Source organism: Pleurodeles waltl, chromosome 3_1 (assembly GCF_031143425.1).
Source record: "Pleurodeles waltl isolate 20211129_DDA chromosome 3_1, aPleWal1.hap1.20221129, whole genome shotgun sequence".
NCBI classification, from domain to species: Eukaryota; Metazoa; Chordata; class Amphibia; order Caudata; family Salamandridae; genus Pleurodeles; species Pleurodeles waltl.
Window position 1 is genome coordinate 835,992,897 of NC_090440.1, and position 19,672 is coordinate 836,012,568.

The window sequence follows — 19,672 nt, forward strand, 5'->3', positions numbered from 1 at the left end:
ACAACAACACACACAACAGCAAGGAGCTCTTCAACATTGTGAAGGAATTCTCCAACCCCAGCTCCAGCAAAAACGACATCCCACCATCACAAGACCTGTGCAACTCCCTCGCCACCTTCTTCCACCACAAGATCACAGACATCCATGACAGCTTCAACAGCCAGACCACCCCGTCAACCACCGACTCCTCAAACTCTCTACCCACCTTCAACTACGACCCCCTGCTCATCTGGGCCAACGTGAACGTAGACAACACAATCAAAACCATGAGCACCATCCACTCTGGATCACCGTCAGACCCATGCCTGCACCACATCTTTAACAAAGCAAGTGCCATCATCACACCCCACTTCTGCAAAGTCATCAACATCTCCTTCGAGACCACGACCTACCCCGAGAACTGGAAGCATGCTGAGATCAATCCCCTACTCAAGAAACCCATGGCGGACCGAAGAGACCTCAAGAATTTCTGTCCCATCTCCCTGCTCCCATTCCCGGCCCAGGTCATCGAGAAGATCGTCAACTGACAACTGACCCACTACCTCGAAGAAAACAACATCCTGGACCCATCCCAGTCAGGGTTCCGCAGCAACCACAGTGCCCTCATCGCCGCCAACCATGACATCAGGGCCCTGCTTGACAACGGCAAAACCGCGGGCCTCATCCTCCTGGACCTCTCTGCTGCCTTCAACACCGTCTGCCACCACACCCTACGCACACGCCTCCACACGCAGGGATCCAGGACAAAGCTCTGGAGTGTACCACATCCTTCCTGTCCAGCAGAACCCAGAGCGTCCACCTCCCCCTTTCCTATCTGAAGCCTCCAAGATCATCTGTGGCGTCCCCCAAGGATCATCCCTCAGCCCTACACTATTCAACGTCTACATGGCCCCGCCCGCCCACATCACCCGGCTACACAACCTCAACATCATCTCCTATGCCGACGACACCCAACTGATCCTCTCCCTCACCAAGGACCCCCTCACCGCCAAATCCAACCTCCAATAAGGAATGAAGGCAGTCGCCAAATGGATGAGGAACAGCAAACTGAAATTTAACTCAGATAAGATGGAAGTCCTCATCCTCAGCGCCAACCCCTCAGCCTGGAACGACTCCTGGTGGCCGACCGCTCTGGGAGCAGCCCCGACACCCACTGACCATGCACGCAAACTGGGCGTCATCCTCGACTCAACACTCTCCATGACCAAGCAAGTCAGTGCCATCTCCTCATCCTGCTTCAACACCCTTTGCATGCTCCGCATGTTCTCCAGATAGATCCCCACAGATACAAGAAGAACAGTCACCCAGGCCCTCGTCAGCAGAAAACTTGACTACGGTAATGCCCTCTACGCAGGAGCCCCGGCCAAGCTCCTCAAACGACTGCAACGCATACAAAACACCTCCGCATGCCTGATCCTCGACGCACCCCGCCACAGCCACATCACTCCCCACCTGAGAGACCTATGCTGGCTCCCCGTCAACAAAAGGATAACCTTCAAGCTCCTCACCCACGCACACAAGGCGCTCTACAACACCGGTCCAGCCTACCTCAACAGACGACTCACCTTCTACACCCCGTCCCGCCAAATCCACTCAGCCGACCTCGTTCTCACCACCGTCCCCCACATCTGAAGAGCAACCACCGGAGACAGATCCTTCTCCCACCTCGCCGCCAAGACCTGGACCACCCTTCCTTTGCTCCTACGACAGACTGAAGACTTGCTGACTTTCAGGAAGCGCCTCAAAACCTGGCTACTCGAGCAGTAGCAGCACCACCCCCTCCCCTCAGCGCCTTGAGACCCGTACGAGTGGGTACTGCGCTCTACAAATGTATTGATTGATTGATTGATTGACTTGTTATAGAGCTGAGCATGACAGAGTGCTCTTTAGCTCAACCGAAGAGGCCCAAGAGAGGGAAGCAAACAGTTGCAACTGAGAGGTAAGTGTGCAATTAAGCTTCTGCCTGCTTTAGGGGCATCATCCCGCCCTCCCCCGCTTTAGCAGCTACGGCGGGGTAGGGTTTTTGATGGCCCTCTTCTGTCTGCAGCTCAGCAGACAAAGGCTCATCATTAACTTGGGAGGGTAAATGAGTGAAAGACAGGATGAATGGATGGATGGATTGATGGATGAAATGGTGGATGGACAGATGCATGGATGAATGAGTGAAAGGATGGATATAAGAATGGAAATGTGAAAGTAAGAGAGAGAGTGTATGAGTGAAAGGGAGAGAGGGTGTATGAGTGAAAGGATGGATGGATGAAAGGGTGAATCGATGGATTAATTAAAGAATAGATGATGAAAGAAAGGATGGATAGATGGATGGAAGAATGAGTTAAAGGATAGATCGATGGATATGAGGAAGTGTAAATGGATGGATGGAGTGAAAATATGGATGGATGAGTGAAAAGATGTATGTAAAGATGGATGAGTAAAACAATGGATGGATGAGTGAAACGCAGGGTAGATGGATGTCTGGATAAAAGGATGGATCTATGGATGAGTGAAAGGGTGAATCAATAGATGGATGAGTGAGTGAAAGGATGGATGGCTGAGTGAAAGGGTAAATGGGTGGATAGATGGGTGAGTGAAAGGATGGGTTGATGGATGATGAAAGGATGGATGATGGATGGATGGATGGATGGATGGATGGAAGAATGAATGAAAGAATGGATGGATGAGTAGAAGTATAAATGGATGAATGGAGTGAAAATATGAATGGATGAGTGAAAGGATGTATGTAAAGATGGATGAGTAAAACAATGAATGATTGAGTGTAAGGCAGAGTAGATGGATGTCTGGATGAAAGGATGGATGGGTGGATGAGTGAAATGCTGAATTGATGGATGGATGAATAGACAGATGGATGAGTGAGTAAAAGGATGGATGGCTGAATGAAAGGGTTAATGGAGGGATGTATGAGTGGATAGATGGATGGATGGCTGGATGGATAGAGGAGTGAAAGTGTCAATGGATGGATGGAGTGGAAATCTGGATGGATGAGTGAAAGGATGTATGTAAAGATGGATGAGTAAAACAATGGATGGATGAGGGAAAGGCAGGGTAGATGGCTGTCTGGATAAAAGGATGAATCTTTTGATCTGTGTGAAAGGGTGAATCAATGGATGGATTAATAGATGGATGAGTGAGTAAAAGGATGCATGGCTGAGCGAAAGGGTAAATGGAGGGTTGTACGAATGAATGTATGAATGGATGGATGGGTGAAAGGATGGATTGATAAATGATGAAAGGATGGTTGGAAGAATGAGTGAAAGGATGAATGGAGGAGGGGAAGCTTAAATGGATAGATGGAGTGGAAATATGGGTGGATGAGTAAAAGGATGTATGTAAAGATGAATGAGTAAAGCTATTGATGGATGAGTGAAAGCAGGGTGAATTGATGGATGGATGGATGGATGAATAGATGGATGGGTGAGTGAAAGGATGTATGGCTGAGCGAAAGGGTAAACAGATGGATGGATGTATGGATGAATGGATGGGTGGATGGGACGAAGGTTGGATGGATGTGTGTAGGATGGATGTCTGAGTGAAAGGGTGGATAGGCAGTTTAGCCAAAGGGAGAAAGCTGGATGGATGGATGGAGCGAAAGGGTGCATGGATATGCAAAAGATGGATGGATGAATGAATGGATGAAAGGGGTGGATAAGTGAATGGATGGATGATTGAGTGGATGGATTTGGTTCAATGGATGGGTCTCCTGGACCAATGGCGGCTTTACTTTATGGGCTTCACAGCTACACTCCACCCTCCTTGTTTTGTGGTTCATTTTTATTGTATCAAGAGTGAATAATTATTCACTCTTGGAATAATAAAAATAATATGCAGGCCCACTTCAGGTCCAGCTACAAACTGAGGCAGCTACTGACATTGTTTGATTGCTGACATAGGTGCATGAAAGTGCCTGTGCCAGCCATCAGAGATACTGTTCAGAGCTAGAGAAATCCCTGCACTGTGAGCATGTCTGTGTGACTATGTTAGTGAGTTAAAGTGACAGTCAGTGAGAGTGAGTGAGAATGAGTGACAGTAAAGACAGGTATGTGTGAGGATGAATGTGAGTGAGGCAGAATGGAAAAGAGTGTAACGAGTGTTACTGTGTGTGAGTCACAGTAAGACTGAGTAATTCAGAATTATTGAGAATAAGTGGGAGTGAGTGAGAAAGGGTGGATCAGAGTAGAACGTGTGAGACTGCGTGAATAAGTGAGACCGAGTGAGACTATGTGAGTCAAAGTAAACTAAGTGCAAAAAAGTGAGGGAGAACCCTTCAAGAAAAAGCTAATTTGAATTTGAGCCAACGATTACGTACCACCACTTTTAAAGGTCACTGGCTGCTACTGATTAATTGTGAAAAAGACGTTGAGTATATCGAGGAACTTGGTTTTCTCTAAACAGTTGTATACAGATTGAACACTGTGTGCAGTAGGGGTTACCTATCCATCTGTGGCTGATTGTTAATGTGAACCGGACTACCCATGAAGTGTATTTTATATGGTCAATGTTGAATATAACACTTGCTTGCTACACCTAAGGGAGTTCTATATATGATGGCAATAATAATGCTTCATATCATTCTAGGCTATTCTGTACTTAAATTTAGGCCTCTAGTGCCATATTAGTTTATAGAGAAATGTGTGCAAAAGAAGCTTCAAATATGTCATCAGTGATGTCATCAATTATGTCATTTGAGATATCATCAATGATATTACACATGATTTAGAACATGTCAAGAGTGATGTAATATGTGAGATCATAAACAGTGCATGGTGGGGCACTAGTTATAGTTAGCTCTGCTGACTATAACTTGTGAATTTCTGTGGATTTTTTTTAGCTGAAAACATTATAGGACCTAATTTCCATAGGAAAAGCATTTTTTGTTTTGCTAATAAATTTGGCACTGTTGGATGTTTTTTTGTGAACTTTTCAAAACTAGTTTGCCAGTCACTTCAGCTGCTGTCTGGAAAGTTTCAGGAAGATTCATCAAACAGGGGCAGAGAAAAAGAGGGGCCCCAAAACATATTTCCCCATGTAGTTTCCCTTAGGGATTTTAGACATGACTACAGCCTGAACCACTGAACAGAATTACACCAAATGTGGGAGAAAACAGATCTTGGTCTTAAAAGAGTACTTTTTGTAATTTCATGTAATTCTGTTCAGTAGTTTTTGAGTTGCTAAGGAAAAAAGATTTCTGTATAACTGGAGATGTGAATCCATGCACCAATAGCAATGCCTTGATTGGCTGGCCCAAGCCTGAGAGAAAAGATGCGGCCACCATTTTATCAATCGGGACTCAATTGCTGGGGCAGAGGAATAAAGTGTAAATAAGATATAAAGGGGTCAGAGTAGAGATATCCTTACCCCATGGAACACATGGAGGGGTCTGTGAAGAATTTGTGGGGTAAAGGGTTTTTTTTTGCGCACCAAAGGATCTGCAGACTGCAGCGCTAAGTGCGACCCCCGGATAAACTCTGCAGTGGATCCTCGGATCCAGACCCCATTTAAAAAGCACATACACCCGCTCACAGATCCACTCAGCCACTCACACACCCACTCGTACACCCATTCACCCACTCATAGACCCACAAAACCACTATCACACCCACTAGCAAACCCACACAGCCACTCACACACCTACTCAGACACCCTTCCACACACTCACACACCCATTCACACAGTCATTCACACACTCACACACCAACTCACACACATGCAACCACTCACACACCCACAAAACCACGCTCAGTAGTACAATTTATATTAGAAAAAAATGTAAAATTCACTAAAAATAGGTAAATTAGGAAATAACATTAAAAAACGTATTTTATTTTTGTTATAAATTAAGCACTGTATTCATTATAATTTGTTGTACAAACTGTGATACGTACTCATGTAATTCATTTTCAGAAGTGCACTTGTGCCACACAGTAGTTTTATGATGCCGTGTTACATACTTATGCAATACTTCTGATGGATCCTTTGGAAGCAGTCAGGTTTTTAAATTACGAGGTGGTAAAATAATCCTTGTTTTTATCACTGGAGGACCTCCATAATTGGCATCACCCAGTAAGTGATGCTGCACCAAAATTTTGAAAACTTCTAAATAAATGATATCACAATAGGTTTCAGAATCCATTCAAACGCCATGAAACAAGGCACCATTTTGTAACCCTTATTTCTGGTATATATCATTTTAAAATAATTACATGAGAAGCAAGGCATGAGGGGGCCTCAGGGGCAGTGGAAAGGGAGAGCAGTGTGGACTAGGGTTACTTAAAAGACATATTGTAAAATAACCAACAGTTTCAAGAACTTCAAAACAGAGAGGAGGGAGAAAGAGAGAGAGATAGAGAAAGTGTGTGTGTGTGGGTGTGTGTGTGTGTGTGTGTGCGTCTGTGTGCGCGTGTGTGTGTGTAAAAATCCTAGGTGAAGTCCGATGGGCGCATAACCAAATGCAAACACCTGTACCCAACTCTTTACTGGAGAATCCATTTATTAGGGGGTGTAACACCCAAAACACAGCTCCCCTACCACCCCTGAAGCTACGCCCCTGATTCTGAGTTACATTGCCTCCTCATCTGTGATTTTGGATTTTTTTTTAGCATTTTAGATTGTTTTTTTACCTCACCTCATTTGCAGTTACAGTTCCACGTCTTTTTAGTAATTACAATAAAAGCATAAGGTTGGGCACTAGTGTAACAGAAGTACACAATAAATGCGTCATAAAATAAGAGTGCACAGAATGAACCTCAACATTTGAGGAATAAATTATGAAACATTGCTCCTGTTTTGCAATATAATGCTGTGTTTTGTTTGACTGAATGCAGGACTCTGTGATGGGAATTTAACAAACGACCTAGTGCTGCCTAATGGAAATGTTCTGAGTCCGATGGACGACCCAACAAGCTTTCTGGACAGCTGGCTCCTGCCCCACACACTAAAGTATGCGGGGAAGGAGAGGCACCGGGACGGGAACTGCTCCGTCGAGGATTGCGCAGAGTGTTTGATCATGCTGGCCCAGCCTGCCTTCAGCGGCTGCCACTCTTACGTATGTACCTTTGATCATTTGCAAGCATCCTGACACTGGCTAATGCTTCAACAGAACAGAAGGGATATGCTTGCTGTTATTAAAATAGTAAACTCCGGGTTTATCGCGGATATCAGGTTTTTTGAAAGTGTGTATCCTTAATGCTTGCTCTGAATTCATAGGACAAGGGTACCCTAAAAAGGAAGGGCTACGAGAGCCTCTGTTAAAACCTGTGCTACTAGGTACTGCATTACCAAGCAATATGTATTAATCTGTTTATACGTCATACTCTAAAAAATTAAATGCTGATCATTAAGGCCTTTAGAAACATGTTACCGGTTAGCGACGAAGTACAGTTCCTCACCGCTGTGATTCTTCAAGAGACCTTCTCATTACTGAAGAATGTTGAGAACATGACAAGTGTGAGTGTAAGGAAAATGTGAGCTTCTTTAAATAATTCAGAAGAAAAAGCATTGTTAAAAACGGAATGTTTGTATTGTATATTCACGCGGATATACACAGCATACATGAACACATTCACGTATGCACAACACAAGCATGCTTGCAGGCGTACATAAACAACATACATGAATGCCTTCACACATGCATCACACATCATTTGCACCTGTAAATATAGAGGAACCGATGAAAAGGGAGAAACAGACTCACAGGTACCCGGGATGACAGAGCAATACACCCACAGCTATTCATATATGAACAGGTTCTTATGAACAAAGAATAACAGACCTACACTTACCAAGGTACAGAGACCAACCGATAGACATGCAGGCAGGCCAGAGACACACAGGCACTTAGCCAACAATATATACATGCGCCTATTGCCACACATCATCCGACAACTCATAGACACTTGTGCATACAAGCCAATAGATGCACTGGCACACAGACAAACATATAGCGACCCATACATACACATGCATATATACACATGCACACAAACAAAACTCATAAATACATATAGACATACAAAGGTGCAATTTTAAACCACATAAAGCACACACGGAACAGACAAACGCAAAGAGACAGACAGACTGATGGAGGGATGGATGGGTGTAGATGGGCCTCCTGATGGTCAATTGTTTATGGGGCCTTGCTTTACAGACGTTTTTCTTCACTCAAATATGACATCTTCGGACCTACCATCACTAGTTACCATTTCATTTTCGTTTTCTTTTGAGTATGATCAGATACGTGCCTGGTCCTCTTTTGAACCAAACTTTATGTGGGTACTCTCATCCTACGTTCTTTGACTGGATGTAGCTGTGGGACTCACCTTCCTTTACCCAGTCACAGCCATGGTGAGGATTGAGCCTGGGGCAGGTTAGAAGGACACGACCAGCCTGTGCGAAAGTTGTTCTGGTCCACAAAGGTAGTTTAAATGGTGTTTTTAGTAAACGGCCTTGACTTCGTTCTAAGACTAGTTTTAGGAGTTAAGTAGCAAGATTTGCACTGGAAACACATATTCACGAACTACAAACAGTTCCCTTTCCTAATGAAGATAGTGTGAATCAATATGGTCACCTATTGATGAGGGTGAAATGGGATCTGGCAAGGACTATATTGTATAAGTCCAGTGTATGCATGGGTCCTGCTCCTTTAATGGACTAATGGGTGAATGATTGTCGATCCATGCTCTGATCACTTTAAGCCTGTCAAAATGGGAGAATTTAAAAGCTATAACTCATATTCCGCTTTCTCCAAAGTGTTATATAAAGAATCTTATACACATGTTCACAGGAAGACATGTCCCAGGGGGGCCATGACATGGAGAGATACAGGCACCAATACCAGGACCATGGACACAGGAGGACACAGGCTTGAGAAAACAAGAGCAAGGGGAGACGCAGACATTAACATGGGTAGACACAGGTGTAGGGACTTTCAGGCAGGGAAGCTGTAGACACAGAGATTTACTGAGACTGGGAGAGAAGGACTTGAACAATGTCCAGGAAGGCACAAATTCATAGGGTAAGAGACACCACATGGAGACTCGAGTACGAAGACATGAACACTTGCGCACACAGATGTTTACACCTCATACTCGTAGACATTAACAGGAAGACTGGGAATCATAGATGTAAGATCCAAATGTAGTTGTTATGCCACTTGAGTTTAGTTGACATTTCGACCTAATGGTAAGAGTGTTCTGGTCATCAGGACAGAGACATGGTTGAAAAGGATCTCAGGGTTAGTGCCGGAGTGTGATCAACTTATAAAAAGCCGACATGACTCTAGTGGTAAATTACTACATGCTCTGTGAAACAACGTGTGAAAAAGGAAAACAACTTGCAATTTATCGGAGAGCCTTAGTTATGTCACTTAGACTAATTTGCATCCATTCTTTGGATGGTTGACGCAGGAAGGCATAACAACCTCTTCTGGATCTTTAGACAAACACTGCCCAAATTCGGTTACAATTGGGTGCCATCTTCCTAAAACTAAATGTGCCACTTTTCGTCAAAATATTTGGATCAGTACTGATTCTTTTGAAAACTATTTTCTGCACGATGTCCTCATTTGCACTCCTCTGGAATGAGCATTATGTCATACACTTTGTGCACTTTATAGTCCATTTGTTTCCTTTATGGACTGACTATAAAAACGTGGGACATATAACTATTTGTGTGGTTTCAGTAGTGTTGTTTGTTCGTAGAAACTGTCATAAACAACAATTTATGTCATCTAATATATGTTAAAGTGTTGCAATATGTCATGACAAAAAACTATGTGGGCATCTACCAAGGTCTCTCTCGATTTTGTGTCACTCTGTTTCACTACATCTGCTTCTTTTGTGTTGTAAGAGCACTAGTTAATACAATTCCTGGCCAACTATATCTAGAGTTCTGTCTCTGCATGGTGGAAATTTCCATGTACACAGAGCATACGGTGGTGCAGGGATGTGCTGTTGGTAGGGCTCAATGCTGAGTGAGTGACACTTTTCCCATTCTCTTGGTATTCTTTTTGTTTTAGACAAATACCCAAAGTGGACGCGTCTTTGTAAAATATATATATGTATGGCCCTGACGCACAGGAAGTTATCTCCCTGCAAACTGAGGTATCTGCCACGCCGACCTTGGCAGATCCAGGAAGCAAATCCAGTGACAGATGACAGGCTTAAATTAGGTGGGGCTAGTCATTGTGACCTTGAAGTCTATGAGTGGACGAGCCATTGGGCCAAGATATTCTGATGGCTGAGCCAGGAGATCCAGTGGTTCCCCGACTCTAAAAGAGTGGAAACCACGTGCTTTGTGGGGTGGGGGCGCCACCAATGTATGGCAGTACTCTGATCACGCAATCCTTAAATGGCACTCCTCGATTCAATAATAATTCTCTTTACTCAAAGGTTACCTATTTTGGAAAATATTGAAAACAGTGTGAAAGAGTATTGCAAAAAATGTCGACGTGTTTAGCTTTCTTCTGCAAATTAAAATGAACCAAATATTTCGTGACAAACTAATCTCGTTTTCTGGCCATTTGATTTCCCTCTTTCATGTAGGTTCCACCAGAATCTTTTTGTGAACTGTGGGTTCAGGACGCAGAGTACGTACGGAATCCCTGTATTGCTTTGTCCGCCTATGCATCCATGTGTCACAAATTCAATATCTGCATTGAATGGAGGAATGCTAACTTTTGTCGTAAGTAGTTTACTACACTTTAAGGAAAGAAATCTATTTAAATGATTTACCATAGTTTACTGAAACATTGAAAATATCGGGAATTACTTCAAAATACCGTTAATACAAACAAATACGATTTGGAAAATTTGGAATTGCAGAAGCACGTACTGCACACTGATCATTTCGACAGCATTCAAACAAATACCTTGCCATCCTATGGTCAAAATAAACAATTTAATTTTTCTAAATAGTCCCGAAATTACAACCCTCAGAGTATCACCCTTCCACTGACCAATTCTGATGGTTCCTGGGAAACATTATAGTGAGAAAAATACAGGGGAAAATGCAGACAGCCGTCGGTGCTCATTCCAAACTGATGAGTAACTTTGAGCCCCTCACCTGGAAAATTGTTTCTTCCTCTTTATATTTTTACTCAGTATTTTCAATATAACGTGGACCTGGGATGAATAACGTCCCGTGCGGTAAAGACTGCTGGGTAAAAACTGCACACCTCTGCTGTATACTAGTCCCAGGCAGTGCTTAATTTGTGCTTGTTGTTTCCGGTGCTGAGCACTGGCACTTATTCCTGAGGGCCGGGGCTTAGTTTTCTGTCTCAAGCATTTACTGCGAGCAAAAGACACGTGGGAAAGACGGAGGAAGAGAAAAACAAAAAAAGCGTCAGAAAGGGGAAAAGCAGGAAGCTACAAGAGTGAGCTGAAGGGGTAGGGTGTGGCTGTAAATGGATTGAAAAGGCCCGAGGTGGCTTCAGGTTTACGCTGCCTCAGTATTGTGTGCTCGCACATTTAATTGCAACAGCCGCTTGTTTAAGAGGGGAGCTTTGAGCACCAGCACCTTTTTATTTACAAATCAAGCACTGCCCATCAGGTAAGTATTCTGCAGGCCCCTTTGTGGCATTTTACTCAGTAGTACTTTTCCACGCAGGTAAGTATTTTTTACTGACATGAATATTATGTTATCTAAAAAAGATAATCTTTAAGGGAGTTGTAAGGATTAAGGGATGGGCAAGGGTGATGGGACAGATGTAAAGGTAGGTAAAATGTTAGAGTTTATGGTGAGTAGACAAGAAGGGAGTTAATGATTTTTTAGGATTCGGGGTTGGGTAGAGGTAAAGTAGGGTTAGTGTTTTTTAGGGCTCAGGGTCGGATTGAGAAAAAGGGAGTTAAGATTTTTTTTAGGGTTCAGTGATGGCTAAAGGTAAAGGGAGGTCAACATTTTTTAGGTTTCAGGGAAGGGTAGCATTAAAGGTGGTAAGCGTTCTTTTAGGGTCAGGTGTGGGTAGAGGTAAGTGTCTTTTAGGCTCAGAAGTGGATAGAGGTAAATGGAGTAGGGTTTTTTAGGGTCAGGGATGGGTAGCAGTAAAAGGAGGCAATCTTTTCTTAGAGTTCAGGGCAGGTAGAGCTAAAGTGAGGTAAGGGTTTTTTACAGTTCAGGGACAGGGAGAGGCAAATGGGGAAAGGGTTCTTTAAGGTTGAGGGGTGGGTAGAGGTAAAGGGTTAAGGGTTGTTTAGAGTTTAGGGGTGGGTAGGAGTAAAGTAACTACCTGTGGTCAGTCTCAGCCTGAAAGCCAGAAGACCTTCCGGGTTGATGCCAGGGGCGCGGCTAGCAATAGAGCAGCAGGTGCAGTGGCAGCCGCGGGCCATCCTTTAGGGCGGAGGAGCCATTCCCCCCCACCTGTTACCCCTCATGAAGAGTGGCTGACAGACTGAGCAGAGGTCAGCCTGACAGACACTCTTCATGTTCAGCTCAGTCACCCAGGAGTGAGACATGCACGTTTGCGCAGACTCCTGGCTGTCAGAGCTGAGCTTTGTTGGGCTGAAGAGGTCACCGCTCCTATGGGCGTGACCTCCTCAGCTCAGCAAAGGTGCCTTGAGGCCCTTCCCCTCGGTGTCGAGGGGAAGCGTCACCCATTGACTTTGACCTCGGGCGCTTCAGGTTTAAGCCCTGAAGCGCCCAGGGAGAGTGTCAATCAGTGACACCTCGTCACAGAGTGGGGTGGGGTCAGCAGTGTCACTGACCCCAACCCACTCTGTGACGAAGTTGGGACTGCTACAGTCCCAACCCTCCTGGGACCTCCGAGCTGAAGGTAAGTGTGTGTGCGTGTGTTTTTTTAAATGAATGTTTGGTGCGTGCGTGTATGTTTGAATGTTGATGAGTGTTGTTAATGGATGTGCGTGCGTGTGTGAATGAATGAGTGTGAGTGTGCTGGCCGCCCCCCTCCCTCCTAAAATTACCGGCCACCACTGTGCAGTGGCACCAGATCTCAGAGGTCTGAGAAGCCCTATTTTTAATTTCCAAGCTAGGGAGTGAGGAGCCCACGTTTCTAGCTTGCTTTACGACCCACGGCGTCCACGCCACCCCACTAGCTGAAGCAGCTGGGATGCACATGATGATGAGTATTGTGACGAAAGGAACTTCCGTTGAAGACGAGCGAAATTCATGCCTAAATATAGCGGTGTATTTTGTGGCAAAAAGCCACAACTTTACAAGTGAGCACTGCGCGCTGCTTTCACCATGAAAACACCACAAGAGAGCAAAAGGTGATAAGTGAAAATGTACGAGGGTGTTGAAAAAGAATGTAAAAAAACGCATTGTACCTTCAAAATTGAAGGTGAAATTATTTACAAATCAATAATCAGTTATTCAATCATAATATCAAATTGTGAGCACGTTATTAACAGAACTTTTCGCCGAAATTAGGAAACGTCAGTTTTTTTTGTCGCTAAACAATTCACTCTGGCAGTTTGATTTCTGTGAGCATTTTACCCTAAGTATGAGCGCGGCCCGTCTGTTGAGGGATGTGAGATCTCTTTTCATTCAGCCAAATCATTTCTAATAACCTTTTTAATAGATGCATATTTCTGACTGGCCGGCAGAGGCAACCTTGTGGTGTTTGATCTGTGTGCTCCATTAACATCACATCAATTTGTGGCGTAAGTGAGTTTGCTAAATGCCTTTCTCATACCATAAAACAACACATTTATTCCTATGCTAAGGGACCCAACGTTACTCGCCATATGCCAAGCGGCAACTCATGTCCAGTAACCAAAATTGGTCTTTTCCCCAACCTGAAGTCAATCATCTTGCCTCGGCTTGGTACATTACTTGCTCATAGATTACAGCTTTCCATAGGTAATATACCTGTGCATTAGGTTTGCTTAGTCAAAAAATTAACCAAATTGCAAACAGTCTTCTGGGCGTATCGCTAATTCAATGGTTCGCCCTCTTTTTTTAAAATATAGACTCAAACCTGATAATATACTGTAGGCCCCATACAATCTTGTTGCTGATATGGATTATGTGCTTCTGTTATTGCCCTTTAACTGAGGGTCCACACTTTTCTAATGTTTTTTCAGAGCTGCACAGACACCCTGCTCGAAAATTTTTTTTTTCTCTTTTGCAAATCCATTCATTAAACTCATAGTTAATGCTGTAGCTCAAGTTTGAATGCTCACGGTACAACACCGCCATCTGCTGGCAGTAGCAATGACGCAGATGTTGCATAAAGTAAAACATGTATCGCTGTTTCACTTATTGGGCCCGATCCACAGATAAGTTTGCACGTGTAGGTGTACTGTACTCACTGTAGATCTATTACTACACCTAAGTGTAAACCTCCTTTTTTATGTTGTCCATCTGAGTGAAGAGTTACACTTAGGAATGCTACTCTCTCGAATGAGGTTGAGACCCCTGTAACTGAGTCCATGAGTGTAACGTTACTATTAGTCATTTTCCAGCTGTTTGTGCACGTCACTGCCACCGAAGCAGAGATCTCCAGAATGGAAAATATGGGAAAACTTATAGGAAACATTGTCAACTGCCCAGGGCATGCCGGAAATCGCCTGTTTTAAGCTTTCAGTGCTGCTGACATCGCCAATGAACCAGATGAATTGAATACTATGGAATGGTTTACTTGCAGTAAATGATAATGCTGCCCTGCAAAGGTTCTGCGATCTGTGCTGGACTGGCCTGTCAGGCTCCAAGCCTGGCACTGCCGGATGGGTCAGCTTGAAAGGTTCCGTCTATAGGCTGCCTTTTGGTCCTGTCATACACATGGGACCAACAAATCCACAGCTGTCTGTCTTATTTTGCTCTTGACGTTTCTGGTAAACAAACATCAGCATGCAAGTGATTTTGATTAGCCATGTGTGGCCTCAAACCACAGAGCTGCACGTTCCAGCACATGCCCACACGGCAAACGTACTTGTTTGGCGCACTACTCACCCGTTAGGGTCTCAAGGCGCTGTACGCATACCACTGTAGAACCCCTCCTGGCTTTTCCCTGTGAGGTGCCCACTCCTGGGCAACCTCCAAGGTGAAGCCAGGCATCCCAGCACTGTTGGGGCCTTTGTGGAGATTAAGCAAGCTATTGCCCAGAGTGGGACCCATGAATTAGATTAGGCACCAATGTGAGAATGATCAGGTCCGAGGAAATTGAGCCCAAGACCCACCAAGGCAGGAATTGAACCCTGGTCCCGGGCCAGATTTCTGCATAGCTCTAACCATTGAGCCACACTTCTCCTATTCAAGAGGATAGGATAACAGGTTTGTGCTGTAATGATCTTATGGTCATTGACTACCGCTTATATGATCAGCTCCAATGGGACTTTGAATCATAGTTAGGCCAAATCCTACCTAACCAGCTTTGAAAAATGATGGGACGTCGATGTAATCCTATAGCGGAATAACAGCAGCTCAGAAACCAAGTTAGCAAGTAGATGGCATTGGGACTCGGATCGAATGATCAGGTTTTAGATTAAATGTAACACAAACAAATGAGTGCAGCAAATGGTACCTACCACATACCACTCTCTCCAATTCACTTGATTTTAAGACAAAGCGATGCTTATTTTATATTTTGTTTGCTTACTGTGCCAGCAGTTGAAGCTTTGTAACACACTGGAGCTCAGGATTGATGCCTGTAAAAACGAGCATAGAATGACAAAGAACACAAGTCACGAAGATTTACGTATATAACTGCGACTCATGTCAAATACAACTAGTAAAATATGCTTGTGTGTTGTGTTTACAGTTCACACTGCATTATTTTATTCATGGAAAACTGTAATAAGACGTAAGCAGGTAAGACAGAATTGAATGGAGTCAGTCTGAAGATAAGACCATTTACATGTATTTTAATACCAAACATAATCGTGATATGGAGACATAAATTGGCCAATGTTGGCCACCTAAGGTGAATTTTCTTATGGCACATGACAAGCAACTCTGCATACTTTAGGATGCCAGTGTCCCAAAGTACATGCTATAGGAAGGACTTTTAGCAAATGCAGTTATGCTACCAATAGATGTGATAATGACTGAGGCCACAAATCAAATACCACAAGCCAAAGGGCCGTAGATGGCCAATAAGAAAACAACAAATTAATGGAAATGGTTACGAAAAACTTACTGGCCAAATAAAAAGAGCATCGCACATCCCTCAACAAATGCCCAGTGCTCTTCTTTGGGATCAAATGAGCATAGAAATAGATAAGCCGCATGAGCGTGTTTGGTGAAAAAAAACAGAAGGTTGAAGTAGGAATTAAGGTAAGGCTAGTGAGGGGTTTAGGGAGAGACATAAACCTACCCACATACAAGCGAGCCCATTCATCTTCACAAACCTTACTTCTATAGTAACTACAGCCACAAACGACCAAAAACAGTTGTAAAGATACACCAGCTCAGATGTAGTAAGTCCAACACTACACATGGCCAACCACTGGTACACCAACACCCTCCCATCAATAAATAATGGAGGTAGGAACTTAAAATAGAAGCTCATAGGAAGTAATGTTAAAATGTGTCAATGTAGTTAAACGTTTTGAAACATTTATATACATTTTTTCATGTTAAAACATTAAGTATAATTCACAAATAAATAGTAATTTGTATTCAAATATGTCCTTTACTTTTTAATAAAAACAAATGAAATGTTATTTTTAAAAATGTATTTAATTAAAATTAATTCTATAGATATTTTTTAGTAACTTTTAATAGTCAATAAATACATTTGAACATTTTGATTTCTATGCTTGAAAAAATACATATATAATTTTAATTAACTTTAACATACTTAAATTAATGAGATATTTAGTTAAAAAATAGTGATGTAGCATTTGTTTTATTTTTTACTACTTTTAAAATAAGTATATACAATTTATTGACATAAACATGTTTTAACTATTAGTTTTTTTTTTTTTAAATGTAATAAACTTTAAAACTTTTCTCCTATACTTTGCCATAGGAACATCTCCACCCCAACTGTGGAGGTCTATGCTACTTGTGAGGAACATCAAATACGGTTGTTATGTCACTATTAGTAGTACATTTGTGGTCAGATACAATATTTTTATTGACTCCACCCCCTTGTTTCAGGTGGTAGGTACATGTAAGTATACACTTTTGAGTAACTTTACACTTTTAAAAGGTTAAAAGCCTGATGTTATCAAGTTTCTCAAAAGTGTAAAAGTAAACTTGTACATATATTCTCACTCGTGTGTATACTTTCCGTTGTGAAAAGGCTCGTTTGTGTTAACATTTTGGGTTAAATTACTGCATAAATGTTTCAAACTGACAATATGGCTGTGGTCTAGTTGAGAGAAATGGCCCCAAATCAGTGTCTTGTCCTGCATGAGTGCGATGTGTATTTAAGTCGAAATACAACCGCAGTGGGGCTCATTTGTTGTTGTCGAGCAGGCTCTAATACTGTTGGGCAGTGGTGGCATTGCTATCAGCACTGATGATGCAGTCCGCTGACTAAACCAATGAGTTGCTTCCAGACTAGTTGCCTTTTTATCATTGAAGCTCATGCACCTATGGTTTGACTCACTTTCGGACTAAAACAGTGACAAAATATCCTCCATGTCAGCAGCACGACAAGGCTGTCTGCACTCACACAAAAAAAGAGAAATAATGTCCTCTAATCGTTGACGATTTTGCCCTGCATGTGGGGGACATTTGTGGGCTTTTATTGTACAGCAATGCCATGATTTACACCCTAGTGCTAGACAGAAACCCCCCAGCCGACAGTCATACGCCTGACAGTTTTTGCCATATTCACCATTATCGCCCTTTCCTCAAAGATGCCCAATATCGGCGTCCTTCTTGTCCCTCGTTGCTTGCGGCACTCAGTCACTGCATGTAAAACCGCATCCTGGACTTTTCAACTTGGTATGATTAAGATTTGTAATGCACATTATTATCTGCACACTCTAAGATTAGATTACTGTTGCTTTTCCAACAGCTTTTCTCTGCCCTGAACATTATACCTATCATTCCTGTTTGTCAAGCTGTGAAGTTCCAAGAACTTGTCAGAATAATGACTTTGGTTCGCAAGACACAGAACCATGTTCAGTGTTGACTGAAGGCTGCATCTGTGGAGAAGGAAATGTTCTTCACCGCTCTTACTCTACGCACTGCATTCCAGAGGAAAAGTGTGGTATGTATTGAGCCATTGTTCGGGCTACTCTCTCCAGTATTCAAGTACAATCATTTGAACCTCTGGTTTGACAAATATCAACTAATTTATGTGGTAATGCAAACATTGACTGGCTTTTGTAGTTGGTATTGTGGTAGATTTAATGATCTTTAATTATTCCAGTGAATCTTTACTGGCATATGACATCGAGCATGCTATTTACAATTCAGTCAGACCATAATGCATGAAAGAAGGTGCAATAGGCAAGGAGACTTAAGAACACCATTTTGATAACTGAAGAACCTACAGATAGCAAACAATAGTGGCAGATAATGTCACTATTTGTTTTCCAATTCACCCTTGCTTATTGTTTACTTTTTAATCAAATTAGCCAGATAAAAAATATGAATCTGTTTTACCTGAGTCCTTTTTTCCATAAACCAGGTGTTCCTTCAGCATCTATTGTTTGTTCTCATGATGTCTACGATGATCTTTGTTTTCCTCATCTTGGTTCACGTACCTTCTACGTCTAACTTCCACACTATATCAAGAGACAGACATGACATTTTTAAATAAGAAAAGTAATAAAAGAGGTGGAGCCCTTGTCATTTCAGGAATGCATCTTAGAAGTGAAAAGGGGATATTATTGCCTTGTGCCACAAATGCATCTCCAACAAAAGCTTCCTATCATTGGTATTGTACATGGGCCTTTCTGAAGGGTCATCCTCAAACGTTTTGCCTTCCACATCCTATTTTTGCAGGAATTTGCTTCTGTGGCCTAAGGGCTCTGTGTGGTTCACCAATGTTAACCAGTGCTACAGTGCGTGTGCTCTCTGCTTAAATCATGGTAGCATTGGGTTATACCCAGTTATCATATTTCATTTACTTATAGGTCCCTCAGGGGTGTGGAATTTATTAAAATATCTACTTGTCCATGGGACAGGTTGCTTCTCAAATCTACTTGTCCTGTAAAAATATCTACTTGTCCCTTTGGTGCCATGTAGTGTGGCGCCAAATTATGGCTGCAATCTCATTATGTAAGAGCTCTAATAATAGCCTCTCTGATTATGCCAGGGCTACTACCATAGTAGGGCTTGAATACTTGCAGTTTCAATCCCTACTGTAGCAATTTCCTTATTTTTCCACCTTTCTGCAGATCTGCATACTGGGGCTGGAGGAAGCAGTGAGCAATAGTTTCAGGGCTGGAATGCCTTTGAGTCTGCAAACCTACTAACCTGCATGTTTCAAAGATTTTCACCAGCTTCTCTCTAATATTTTCCCATAATAAGAAAGGTTGGACATTTACTCCTGACAATGGCAGAATTAGAACTTCTTCCAGGGTTGGGAAGAAAGTGGCTGGAGGGAAAATGAACTTGCAAATGCTCAATAGATGTTCACATGAGCAAATCTACACATGCGTATTTACCCATGCTAAAATACAGTTCACAAATATTTTATAGGAGTACGACATATAAAATGGGTGCACTTTTGTGACTTTCTTTAAGAATTTGGGGCCACGTGTAGGTAGGTTCAGATTTGCGACCCGCAAATTGCGAGTCGCAA

General features: G+C 42.8%; 1 protein-coding gene across 1 annotated transcript in view; it reads left to right on the forward strand.

Moving 5' to 3' along the window:
- Positions 1-19,672, forward strand: part of OTOG (otogelin) — a 956,473-nt gene that overhangs the window by 668,930 nt on the left and 267,871 nt on the right. The window contains exons 40-42 of the mRNA XM_069221482.1: positions 6,837-7,057; positions 10,554-10,692; positions 17,936-18,130. Coding sequence (XP_069077583.1) covers positions 6,837-7,057; positions 10,554-10,692; positions 17,936-18,130 — 555 coding nt within the window. The remainder of the gene's footprint in view (positions 1-6,836; positions 7,058-10,553; positions 10,693-17,935; positions 18,131-19,672) is intronic.